Raw genomic sequence first — 13883 nt, 5'->3', positions numbered from 1 at the left:
GAACGACATAATTCATATACTATTACATCATTATACCGTGAGCTATTTACTGCTGGTTCTCTGCAATTAAGCTTTTATATGCAACTTAAGAATATATATCGACCGAAAAAATCCCCACGAACCCCAAACAAAACAACTAAACATGCCAATCCTAAGAACACAAACCATATCAAAAACACCACACACATAAACACAATTGTGTCTACACAGTGGCCCTTAATTAAGTTATAATACGCATGAGTAAACCATAAAAACAAAAACCAAAGTTACAAACTTTGAGTACAAATCAATCCAGCATGAATTTATACCACACATTCTGGCATAAAAGAAAAAAAAAATCACAACTAATATTTGAAATTAAATTCATCAAAAGCACACAAATTCAGTGAGAAGAGAGAGAGAGAGACAGAGATTACCCGGATAGTTCTTTGAAGTAAGGGACGCGTGAGCGCATAACACTCTTAATCTAGGACTGGATACCGTGCGCCTCCTTCAGAGAGAGAGAGAGAGAGATTACTCGGATGGCTCTCACTATCTTGCGCATCCTCCACCATTACCATGAACTCCCTCTCTCTCTCCCCCTCCCTAAAATCGGAGACTCTTTGTCAGCAAATCCCATGGATTCAAAAATCTAACCCAAAAAACTGTTATCCAGACCCTTCATGAATCACTTCCACAGAAACACACCGATCATAGTAATTTATTGATCAATTACACCAGTGCATTCATCAAATAAACATTTCCAAAATACACATTTAGCAGATAAATGTAACCTAAGGCACAAATTCACACGGATAGAGAAAATCAAGTTCCACAACCTACGAAAACAAAGTGGCAACTGAGAGATCGTTCGAGGGATTTGAGACTGAGCTTCTTCCATAAACAACATACCTAGAACTCCCCAAGTTTTCAAATGGAAATCAAACACTTAAATGACTTATAGTAATTTAACAAATTCTTTATTAGTGGAGTAAATAATTTGTGGACTAAAATTAAGATTAACTAATACATCCAATCAACTGCAACTAAACAACTTATAGTAATTTAATCTGTGTTTGTGGATATGTGAGAGAGAGAGAGAGAGAGAGAGAGAGAGAGAGAGAGAGAGAGAGTTATCTATTATAAAGCCAACCTTCTTTGAATTCACTTCTTGGCCCTCTTGTGGCTTATTACCAAAACTCTCCACTGCATTTGCAGTAATGCCCTCTGCTTCTCCTCCTGCGATAATTATCATTCCGTAAGTAAAAGGTACAAAAATATCAATTATTTAATGGTAGATATATACTTTAGACTTTTGTAGATCCAATTCATCCTGCATCTTCTCACACTCATATTCATGCTGAAGCCGCAAACCTGTCAGCTCAGCTTCATGTTCGCTCCTCATTGAAGTTATTTTCTATGAAAATAATAAACTGGTTTGTAACGTAAGCATATAACACTCTACTTAAATTAGCAGTTCCAACTTAATTCAAAGCTATTTATTTGAACCTCTCTCAGTTCGTTTTCAGCTTGCAGTTGGATATGCTTTAGCTCTTCACTGTGTTCAGATTTTGGACTGAGTATCACGTTCTTGGTGCTCCAACCTATAAAAATACAAAAAATATTTTACGAAATTCCAAAACAACTAATGTAATTAAAAGCTTGCATACGGTTTGCTTAATTAACAAACTAGTATTTGCCTACACACTTTATGTGTATGAACACATTTTTTTAGAAAATGAGAAGGGGAGAGAGAGAGAGAGAGAGAGAGAGAGAGAGAGAGAGAGAGAGAGAGAGAGAACATGGAGGGAGTGGAAGGTTTTTTTTTTTTTTTTTTTAATATTGGAGGTATTTTAACATCACCTGTAAGTGAGGCTTCAATAAAAAACAGTAAAATTTGGACCTGTGAAATTACATTATTACCCATCATTTTTTTTTTGTGTGTGATAGAAGACTAAGTAGTCTTTTCACTCTCTTTTGATTGACAAAGAAGGTTTAATTAATAGAGATAATACAAGGCAATTTTCATTTCCAACCAACTGTACGAACACAAAGATGTCTGCTTTAACTACTGCTCTATTGAACAGTAAAAAACCCAAAAACTCTGAACTAAGTCAAAATAAAAAAATTGGGTACATTTAACATCACATTATATCAGTGTTTTAAAAAGCTTGCCTTGGGGCGCGCCTAGGCGGCCTTGGAGGTGGGACGACAACAATTTCACCTCTGTTTTCTGGGAGTGGGCAGAAACTCGCCTAGGCTTTGTCAGAGCGCGCCTAGGCAGCCAAGGCACGCCTGAGGCATTTGATTGGGCGTTCAAGTATCCTTCATCGACCCAAATCTTAACTTGGCCCTAAACGACGCTGTTTTGGCCAAGCCTTTTAATGTTTTTAATGACTTGGCCCAAAACAAGGTTATTTTGGCCAGGTCTCTCTATTTTTTATTCTTTTCTTTTTTTTTTAATATAGGAACATTTGGTCCCCATATATCAGCAACAAGCAACCCAATCACAGGAGGTCTCCTCCTCCTTCCCCACCCAATACCCAGTGCACAATTCTCTCTATTTCACCCAATCCCTCGCTTTAAATTCTCAATAACAATCCTATATTAAAATTTTACTCCAATCTCATACCTCAATTTGTTTCAAAATTCTCCACACCACCAAGTAAGTTTTTTCGTATTCTAATTAATTGGTCACTGGTAGTTTGGCTACTTGTTTGATTGTTGAAGTTGATTAATTTGTTTTACAAGTATTGTAATATATATATAATTTTAGGTCCCATGAGGTTTCGCCTCACACCTCACGCCTAGGAAGGGTTATCCATGAAACACCTCGTAGATTTACGAACTCGTAGAGTCATTGGTGAGTCAACTCAGTCGTGTAGACTCGTCGTCCCTGCGAATTGTAAAGCTCAAGTCACCGAATCAATAGGCGCAAATATATATGGGAAGAGGCATAGTTGAAACATGTGCAACATAGATATATTAAATAAACGCAAAAACAACCATTAATACACCTGCCTTTCCACAATTATCAACACGCGGCTTGAAGATCAGCGACGGAGAGAGTCAGTGGCAGCCTTGTAAATAATATCGCTTGTTAAAAAAATAATAAAAAAAAAGCTCACATCTACTAGTTATCATAATCTTTAATCAAGTACGAAAAACTATGATATGGGAAAACATAATGTACCAAAATTATGAATGACGTTACGGTTAAGTAAATGTACTCGTAGTTACACAGTAATAGTCATGCTTAACTCAATCCTCTCTATCAAACGAGGCCTTAGTGTGCTAGAACAGATTAAATAGGAGAATGCCCTAGCCACCTATTGAACATATCAAAACACTCCTTAGGATTGTACTCTGGAGCTGTATGCCCTCCTCCCTGCACAATTGCAACTTGGAATCAATTCTAAGATCAGGAATGGTTATTGATTTTAATTAGTACATTAATGTACGGATGTTATCGGACATGCCTTTATGGTGGCATATGTCAAATTATACTCTTTATTCGAATAGTAAATTGTGTATCTGCAAAATGAATCAGTGACAAAATAAATGAGAACAAAGGATCAAGAGTTAGTATTAAATATTGGAACTTGTCAACCCGAAAAAATCACGAAAACAATAAAAACTGAGCTTTATAGGTATAATATACTAACCCGGCAACTTGATCATCAGAAAACCATGGTTTCCAATCATCTTCAAGTGTCAAGTTCAAGGATTCTATCCACGCCAGTGTACTTATATATGGTACGGCCATATCATGATCACCACTGTAGGTAAATACATGTAACTATGCTGCCTCTTCAATTTTTTTTTTCTTTTCTAATTGGTAAAACATGAAGAACGTATCATATTTAACAATTACCTGTAGACCAAAGCACGAAGGGACTTTTTGCTAAGGTTTCGATGATATTCAAAACTACTTGGGATATCAAATGTATAAGGTGTTGTTCTATTGCATTTAGCCCATTCACCTTTTGTTCCCTGTTTGTCGTTAATTGTAAATATTTTTGTTAGAAATTAAATGGCTGCAAGTTCGTATCTACTATTTAATTGATTAGAGATAGCATTAGGATACATATACCTCTCGAATGTTGAGAGCTTTACGGACATTTATAGCATTTGCCCAAAGAACAGAGTAGCGGATCCTATCTTCCTGCAACACATCTGTCAGTTTGTTACTACCCAATAAAATGAGTCATTTCGCAGTTAACAGAGAGGGTGGATTCGTATTTGTGACCTCTTCTAGCATTGAAAAGAAGTAATGCTAAACTACGAGCAAATTACCATACGATGAATATCAGAGAGAGAGAGATAGCGAGAGAGATACCCGACACAACTGCAGAGAAGAGGGGAAATCTTTCAAAGTATCCTCAACAGGGAGTGAGATACCCGCCTTCCAATTCCAGTTTTTTTCTAACACTGTTAATTCGTCATAGTCGTTTGCCCTGGGGCACAAAGGTGCTAATATGTGTTCGGAATCAAGTCTTCCAGTGCACTGCATACTCAATGATCAAGTGACTTTATATAACAGAAGATTAAAACCATGCAGGGTGTTAGGATTGTGTGTGTGTGTGTGTGTGTGTGTGTGTGTGTACACATTTGACACTTTACATGATCAGATTGAAAATCAAGAATGTCCATAGGGTGTCAAGTTCCGGTCCACTTTTTAGATTTTCCTTTGAAGATTGTCGTTATAAAAACATGAACTAAATATGAAATTATTTAGTCATATACCTACGAGAGAATAAATAAAATAATCCTTTATTGACAAACAATGAAATCTTGATAAGCATAATCAAATGATCAACGATTTCTGATTTCTTAAAAAATTTCGCACAGATATTCTGAAATGAGTATCTACATATTAGAAAGCTTGAATCATCGAACCACACTTTGAGATGACCCCCAAAATACTTTAATTCTTTGGATATGCAACCATGGTGATACGTACCTCCTGGAAAGCTTGAAGACTGTTGAGGCATAGTTGATTGTTTGGATCTACATCTACGTATTCGCCTTTGCAATTCCTTGTAGTTGACTAAAAATAAAGCAATTAAAACTGTTAATTTGTGGAGTGCAACTTGAGTGCACTACTGCATCCGAATCTTATAAGAATGTAGCGACACATTGCACTCAACGTTTGTATAATTGTTATCTATGAGGGTTTATTCCTTTGCTTTTCATAAGCATATTTTTTTTATTCAAACTTTAGATGTGATATTGCTATATGCTTCTTAGAAGTTACAAAGGGAGACCTTAAAACTTAGCACTTGAAACAAAACCAACAGCGATATGCATACCTCATATATTCTATCTGATATAAGCGCCATACGATGAGCATACTCAATTCTCGAGTTAAAATCCCCCTTAATGTTTGTAGCTGGATTGCCAATTATGTATCCCTGAAAATCCATTATAGATGAAATCAATTTCTAGCACAATGATGTCATGAAATTTGACAGTATAAGAAGGAATTTTTTCGGTATGTCAATTTCCTACTTTGAGATTCAAAGGTGGCTCGGTTCCTGCTTCAATATCTGCAGCACTCAACAACAGAGATACAAACACATGCGTCCTTAATCCTTAATTCTTTCGAGATACAAACACATTTTGTTATGCAGTTCTAAAATTTATGCGGAATTAATTGAATATGAGTTGGAGGACTCATTTGTCATGTGAATAAAGTTACCATCGGTTATATGCTGAACAATGATGGGAACAATTTTTCCTGAGAAGGAATCTCCAGAAATGTAGAGAGGATTTGCAAGAAACTGGGGATGAGTCACAAGCCACTGCATAGGTGCATGATTTTAAGCAATAATGAAAATTAAATCAATATATCAACAATTATAAACAACCACTTTTTTTTTTTTTTTTTTTTTTTTGTACTGTTGAACTAATTTCTTAATTACGAATTATTTATGCAAAATCTTGACTTACCCTTTTGAGAAACTCGTAAGCTCTTGTGGCATGCAGGGTATCACTACTGATATACCCTTCCAGAGTTGTTGAGTATGAAAATCCAGTACCAGCAGGGGCATCTAAAAATATTATGTTTGCTAGCTGAAAACAAAAGAACCACTCTCACCGCCCACCCTCAATTGGTCACGCACTCATCTGTTTTATTTACCATTGTGGAATTCCGATAACATTTTTTTCAATTATTAGAGAGAAGTATCACGAAACTGAGAGTTAGCTGGTGGTCTCATAATTATTAATGGAAGCTAAAAGTGGGGACGAAAAAATTCCACACACCTTGGTCCATGCGTATGGATTCGTAACAAGTGTTAATGGGTCCTTGTTCAAGTCTCCAAATTGGAAAGAAATTGGACCTGGAATGAATCACGATTAAAGAACTTATTAAGTGTGCTTTGCATTTGTGACCTAATAAACAAAATTATTTTCAAACGTTTTCCTAAGGAGTAAGGTTTATGTGCGGCGGACCAGGTGTAACTTTTAATTTTCCAAATCAACGGAAAAAAAAATGTACTGTCGAGGTTTTTTTAAAACAATATATTTTCAGGGGTTTTTGCTTATCTCTTGAAAAAAGTACTAGTTGCTGTAGCAATCGGTGGAAATCAAAATTGATAATTGCCTTCAAACAATTAATGATACTAATTAGACAGTAAAAGTAATGAATTACTTGCTAATTAATGATACAAATTAGTAGGATAAGTTACCAATTTCATAAACGAGGCCATAAAAAGAAGAACATCGAGGGCCTCCTGTTATCCAAAGAAGCAGAGGATCGTTTTCCGGACTCCTCTCTGACTCAATGAAGTAGTAGAACATTTGCAGTTCATCAAATTTGCCAACGCTCACATACCTTGGAAGTGGACACAAATTAAAACCCATAATTCAGTACTATAAAACAGATAATTAAACATAGGCTTCTATAAGAGTTCAAATTTAGATGTTAATCAAAAAATTGTAAGTACCCTGTTTCAAGCTTGAAGGGGAGGTCACCGGAAAAGCCCGGCAAGTTCTTGATGATCGACTGTGATGCACCATTGTTGGTAAGCAGCAGCAGAAAAGATGCTTGCCACGCCCAGAATTTAGCAGATGTGCAGATGCTGGAACTGAACGTCATTTTTGCTTCTTCTGTTTCTCTTGTTGCAAATCTCTGCCAGTAATGAACTAAAGCTTGGAATTTGACCTCTTACTATTAACATTATTATCTCAACTGCTATTGCTGGCAAAGTCCAAAATAGCCTACGTATAACATGTTATACTCTAACACCCCACATGATTTGGATTCTTGCTAAAAAGAAAAATGAATAACTTCACTAAAAATAAAAAATTAAAGAATAAACAATAATTCTCATTTTTCTATTTTGACGCAACGTGATTTTCAAACTTTAATACATTATATTTTTTTCATTCTAGTTTCATACTTGTTAGTGAGGATTGCCAGACACTTTCATACTTCTATTAACATTTATGCTTTTTGAGTTTTTGATTAAGCTTTTGAAACATTTGATCAAGATACTCAAACTTGAACTACTTTAGATTAATTGAAATTAATTTACATTTAAATATCTGTTATATATTTTAAATAATTTCAACTATATTTAAATCTAAAAATTTAAACTTTTCGAATCTAAATGTACACCTGTTTGGACCCGATTTTACATCATCGGCCCGTGCAAATAAAGTCGTTGAGTGAGCATAACTCCCAATTGTCGGATGGAAAATGAGGATAATTTTGTTATTAAAAGATAATATTATGTTTTTATCATAGTAATTATATTTTTAATATGAATTATCTTGGCATATTCTTAAATGGGATAGATAAGATGCAAATTATATCTCTAAGCAAGCGGTACAGTTCAAGTTGAGTTGGGATGTGTGTGGACGTGTGGATATGCTGCAAAGTTGGTATTCAACAAAGAAGGGTCAGGATGCATGCATGGATGGATGAGTTTAAAGGTGATAAGATAGGAAGCCTAGGTAGCCTAGGCTTGGTGACATTAATGGGGTGAAATTATGAGATGGTGATAATTAAAAATGAATTTAATATTCATTGAGATGGGATGAAATTATCATTCGAGCATCGGTATGGCACCTTATGAGCCTCTGTATGGAAAAGTGTCTCAGATACCGTTGTGTTGGACAGAGGTCGGCAAACGGGTGTTAGTGGGACCAGAGATTGTGGATACCACAAATGCTAACATCCAGTTGATTAAAAGAAATCTAAAGACAGCGCAGGATTGACAGAAAAGCATTGCGGACAAACATTCCAGGGATCGTGAGTACAAGGTTGGGGATTTTGTGTTTTTGAAGTTGTCTCCCTGGAAGGGTGTTGTTCGTTTTGGTAAGCGAGGAAAGCTGAGTCCTCGATATGTCGGTCCCTATCAGATTACTGAGAGAATTGGTGCAGTTGCCTACCGGTTGGAGCTACCATCGGAGTTGTCGATGATTCACAACGTTTTCCATGTTTCTATGCTTCGAAAATATGTACCAAATCCCTCACATATCATTCAGTTGGAGCCGCTAGAGGTAAATCAGGACGTTAGCTACGTGGAAGAACCAGTGGCTATCCTTGACCAGCAGGATAAGGTGTTGAGGAACAAGGTTATTTCGTTGGTGAAAGTGCTCTGGAGGAACCACGCTGTTGAGGAAGCGACGTGGGAAACAGAGGATTTGATGAGAAGTCAGTATCCGTTTTTATTTGCTTAAGGTTGTAAATTTCAAGGACGAAATTTTTATAAGGGGGTAGATTGTTACACCCGCCCCTGCTTATAAGTGTAATTCTGTAATTCTCCCTAAAAATTTATAGAATTATCACTTTAGTCCTTAAATTTTCACTCAATCAAGATCTGGAAAAGAGATTTGTCCTTATCCCTAAGCTGCCACATGGTAGTACCCCAACACACCTCTCTCTTTTCTCTTTCTATCCCCTACCTGCCGTGACCTTCTCTTTCTTTCTCTTTTTCTTTCTTCTCTCTTTTTCTGCACTCTTTCTTCCCTCTCTCGAAACTCTCTCCCTCTTCTACACCGTGACCATGCACACGCACCCATAGCTGCACCTGCTCAGGGAGATCGTCATCATCATCGCCATCAAACCTCATCTCTCTCTCCCTTGCTCTCGTCGCCGTGAGAACGTAGGAACCGAGAACTCTCCAGCGAGTTTCCTTTGTTTTTCCGGTTTGGTAAGCTTTGATTCTTCCCTTTATCCATGTTAGTCGTTGCCTGGATGTGTTTTACTGAGTTTGAACTCGTCATTTCCAAGGTTTTAGAGTGAGATCGGCACGGGTGAAGGCGCACCCATCTCCGGCGAGTTTCGTGGTTGTCAAGGAGTTTTCCAACACCACATGCCGTTTTACGGCGAACCAAAGGTATAAAAATACTCCTCTTGCCTAGTGCTTCATTTTGATACCTAGATCGGGGTCTAGAGTGCATGTTTGCAATTGGCCAGAGCTGTAGAAGCTCCGGTGTCCTCCTCCGGTTCGCACCAGGCCTTTCAGGCCGTTTCTCGACCCACGGGCCTTAGGCTTGTTTTGGTTTCAGCCTAAAACCCTAACCCTTTTCTTTTTTATTTTTATTTTATTTCTTTAAGACCCAAAGGCCTTAGTGTCGTGTTAGCAAACCCAAAACCCTTTCTATTTGGGCCTTTGGGCCGTGTGGTTTAAACCCTAAACCAGCCCACCTAAAATCTAAACCCATTTTCCTAACCTAAACCCTAGGGCCCAAACCCGGATTCAATACCCAAACCCTAAACCGGGTTGACCCATAACCCATTGACATTGACCCGTTAACCGTTGACGGTCAACGGTCAGCGTTGACTTTTGACTTTGACCAGTCAACGGTCAACGTTGACTTTGACCTCGAAGTTGACTTTTTGGGTTTTCATGTGGGACCCCTCTTAACCCGTTTCCGATGTCCGTTTTCCCAAATTCAATCGTTTGAGTAGAGTTTGACTGAAGGTACCATTTGTGGTGAATAGGTGCGATTCATAACAGTGTTTCCGTTATTCCTGTTTGGTATGGCTTGCACCAACGGTGTACAGTGAGTGGACCCCTTCTAAAAATACATGTTTTGATAGTAGAAATGCATACATGAAAAGCATGATTTGATGATTATGTTTTATGAAACGTTTTACGAGATAACATGCTTACTGAGGCTAGTTTGAATTAGTACTATTTTTCCTATAACTCATGTTCTTATAGAATATCTGATGGATGACGATATGATATTTAGAACATGTTTAGAACACCTCTTTGTAGTATAGATGATGGATGACTTTATACTATGAAGTTGTTTTTCAATGTATGTATGTTCACTGGTTTTGTACTTACCTAGTGGTCCTTTTCGCTACGGGACGTAGGGATAAATCCGGTCCATTCCGGGCGACAGTTTGGTGTTGACATAGGGCCTGAAGTGTGTTTCCTCTAGCTACTTAGCATAGGGACGGGGAGCCGGCATGGGGCCTGTAGTGTGTGTTTCTCTGATTGTCTACTCGGAGACGGGGAGCCGGCATGGGGCCTGAAGAGTTATCGGACATTCACTAGTGTTTATTATTTATGCAAATTACGATTTGAGACATTACATGGCATGTTAGATTTCGGAAAACCTATGTTTATCATTATATTTGTGTTTTCATAAAACCTGGGGATTAGTACGTTGATAACTGTTTTATTATGTATATATATCAACTTGGTCCACTCATGTTTATTTTGCGCCCCCTTCAGGACCTATGAATGAGGAATACGATCTGAGCTACGAGGCATTCCCCTACCAGTGATATTGTGCTATGTTCGCTCCGTTTCGCCATCTATTGTAATAACACTTCTCTATCTTAGTTTCTGCTTGTACTCTGTGATAGACTTATGCTTTGGACGTGTTATGTATTTACCTAATTTCAATACTTAGTAGTTGAACTTTTATTTTGTGTAATTAGCCCCTATTGTATATTTTAGTTTTTTTCTCAGCTTTTGTTTAAATTATATGGCTTTCGTCACCTTTCGAGTGTTGGCCAGCATGTGACCGTCTCGATGTCCCCAGGACCTCGGGGTCGGGGCGTGTCATAATGGCAACGAAGGGAGGACCTCGAATTCAACACACAACTGCCATGTGCAAACCTCTCAAACATCTTGAGATTTTTTATTTTCTTTTTCCGCCGACACTTTTTCAGTTTGGATAAACAGCACTGTGAAGGAAACCAGCGAACACCTTCAGTTTGGATAAACAGCACTGTTGACGTAGAATCAGCCGCCCGAGAAACACCTTCAGTTTGGATAAACAGCACTGCGTCAAGGCCAACTGGTTATCTATCCAAGTCTCGGTCGAGAAAAGTTTCCGAATCCTTATTACCAGAATTCATCTTATTAGCCTTCCCGGCAAAGTAAGGTGTTACGAGTTACAACATTCGGCACATTGAATGCCAAGTGGTTTTATGATTGGATATTCACAAGTGAATTTCAGAGTTCGGCATTCTGACGGCCGAACCACATTTACGACCAAGACATACATCTCCTTTGAGTACTTGTGTCCATATAGTCTGGTGCTGATTCGACGTGCTTATACTCTTACGAATATAATAACTTGAAGGTCGAGACTTGTTCCTTCCTCAGCCGCAATTGCAAGATTAAGAAGTCAGCGGTGCGCTTAACGCAACATCAACAAATTTTACTCCTCGGCCTAGCTCGGCCGACAAGTTGGCACGCCCTGCATCAAGCGAATGACATAGTTAACTCATTAGTTACTCGGCCTGCATGCTATGTAGGTTTTGCAATTTTTAGGGTCAACAACACCCACGCCAAATGGAAATGTACCAACATTAAATGAAAACGTACCAACGTCAAACGAAAACGTACCAACCCCGAATTAAAACGTACCCAATTATAAACTGTATTAAAATGAATATTCATATTTTTGGAATGTTTAAAAATATGTTTGATTCGTACACAATGCTATAGTCTTGTTTTTTTGGTAGATAAGTCTCTGGAATAACTTTTAGTTGATTAGAGATAAATCCTTATTAATGTAGATAATGTTAAATAATAACAATAAATCATATAATTTTGAATTAACAAAAAGGCTATTGTCTGTTAATTAATGACTCTTTCTATAAAGAAAAATAATAATAATTAATTAAAGTAATTTAAACTTTTACATTGTTAACAACTTTTTCTATAAAAAAAATAATTAATTAAAGTAATTCCTCATTATTAGGACAAAAGGTAATAAAACTTATGTTTTGAAAACAAACGTACCACAAATTCAAATGTACCAAGTAACTAAATGTACCATTATAATCAAACGTACCGATACAACCAAACGTTCCTAACAACGAGTTTTGTTATATTCTATTTGATTTACTAAAATAAATATTTTAATAAAAAATTAAAAAAAATCTTAAATCATCATAATAAGAGATGCATAAAAATAGGAGGAAAAAAGGGAATACTAACGTGAATAGACTTCTAATGAAATAAAATTAAAGTACCAAAATTGTAGGGAAAATATTTAATCAAATTTGCAAAAGGAATAGATATTTAGTTTATTATATTTAAAAACGAGGCGTTTATATCAAAACGATAGTAGGATATTTGAAATGGAAATAAGTAATATTTTTGGAACCTTTTCAATCACCTTGTTAATTAGGTGAACAAAAACATTAGAATCAAGTCCAAACTTCAACACATGGGCATGGAACTCTTTGCCACATTCCAGCACAATTTCGCGTGTAAATCCCCAACCAGCTGCCGTGATGGCCCTCTTCTCCTCAAATCCAAGCCCAAAACTCAGAAATCTCCAACCTCAGCCACGGTTTTGCTTTTGCGAAGCCTTTCCGCAACTCACGACTCCGGTTATACAGACCCGCGCCGCCGGCCTCCGTGTCACGTGCATTTATAAAGATTTTTGTGGTGAAATTTTGTCTAATAATAAGATTAAATATAAAACCAGTTTGATATAAATTCAAAAAGTGAAGTGTTATTGACACTCTAAAAATCTCATTTTCACTCCTCATAATTATATTTTTCTTTCCTAATATAAAAAGATTGGAGTGTAGGATAAAATTTTTTGAGTGCTAATAACAATTAACAAATGTATATTTATATAAAATTAAATATGAAACCACAATTGTATAATATACAATATATCATATATTATATATGAATGCGGACCCAGTCTGTGTTGAGAGTTGTCCCACGTCGGTGAGGGGACAAGGTTTGCTATGTGCTTATTATAAAGTCTTGGGTTACTTCCTATATAGCCAATTGATTTTATGGTTATGGTGGAATCCCAATTTCATCAGTATACACATAAGAAGTAATATGTGTGCGATAACTAAATATTTTGTGGGCGCGCTGGGACACGCTTTTGTTAGATTTTTTTTTTTTTTGTTGTATTTCCCCTGCTCTGTGATTACTGGAAATTTTGTTGAGTTTAATCCTATTGATTCATGCAGTATTCTTATGTTGAATTAAAACTTTCAAACCAGCTGCACTCTAGAAAGTTGTAGTTCAGAAATCTATTTTGATAGAAATTCAACATTCTGATGCTGTAGACCTTGTTTAGGCCCGCGAGAAGGATGATGCAGATGGTTCTCTTAAATTCATCTATGCTTGAAAGGGTGACTGTTAAGCCTGTTTCAGTAGATGGTTCTTCGGAATTATTAAAAAAGTTGCTCCACTTTAGGCGTGCCTCAGCACATGCTGAGATAATCTACTTGGACCCGTTATTAGAACATCAGTTCCTGCAGCTAACAGGACTTTAATGAGGAAATATGGGTAGGGTAAAAGTATTTTTGGTGTTTTTCTGTTTGTTTTTCTTAACAATGATTAATAACAGCGGTAATTGCAATTATCTTTTTTTCTTGATACAAGTTTTGATCATTTTTATCTAAATTTCCGAATATCGGCTGGTCATGAAAGAAACAAACAACG

At 36.9% G+C, this 13883-nt stretch overlaps 2 protein-coding genes across 2 annotated transcripts; one reads left to right on the top strand and one right to left on the bottom strand.

Moving 5' to 3' along the window:
- Positions 1-3158: 3158 nt before the first annotated feature.
- On the bottom strand, positions 3159-7167 carry LOC137726023 (serine carboxypeptidase-like 7). The gene is made up of 14 exons (XM_068464880.1): positions 6930-7167; positions 6672-6817; positions 6247-6323; positions 5932-6054; positions 5681-5783; positions 5491-5528; positions 5292-5393; positions 4943-5029; positions 4319-4486; positions 4073-4144; positions 3854-3972; positions 3645-3758; positions 3459-3513; positions 3159-3367 (listed from the first exon to the last, which is right to left on the bottom strand). Exons 1-14 carry the CDS (start codon positions 7079-7081, stop codon positions 3284-3286), a joined length of 1440 nt encoding a protein of 479 aa, XP_068320981.1. The 5' UTR covers positions 7082-7167; the 3' UTR covers positions 3159-3283.
- Positions 7168-8049: 882 nt separating this feature from the next.
- Positions 8050-8670, top strand: LOC137724910 (uncharacterized). Its single transcript, XM_068463556.1, has 2 exons — positions 8050-8109; positions 8209-8670. The coding sequence occupies exons 1-2, from the start codon at positions 8050-8052 to the stop codon at positions 8668-8670; spliced, it is 522 nt and encodes a 173-aa protein (XP_068319657.1).
- The last annotated feature ends 5213 nt before the right edge of the window (positions 8671-13883 follow it).

Source organism: Pyrus communis, chromosome 2 (genome assembly GCF_963583255.1).
Source record: "Pyrus communis chromosome 2, drPyrComm1.1, whole genome shotgun sequence".
Classification (NCBI taxonomy): Eukaryota; Viridiplantae; Streptophyta; class Magnoliopsida; order Rosales; family Rosaceae; genus Pyrus; species Pyrus communis.
This window is presented reverse-complemented; position numbering and strand designations above follow the sequence as displayed.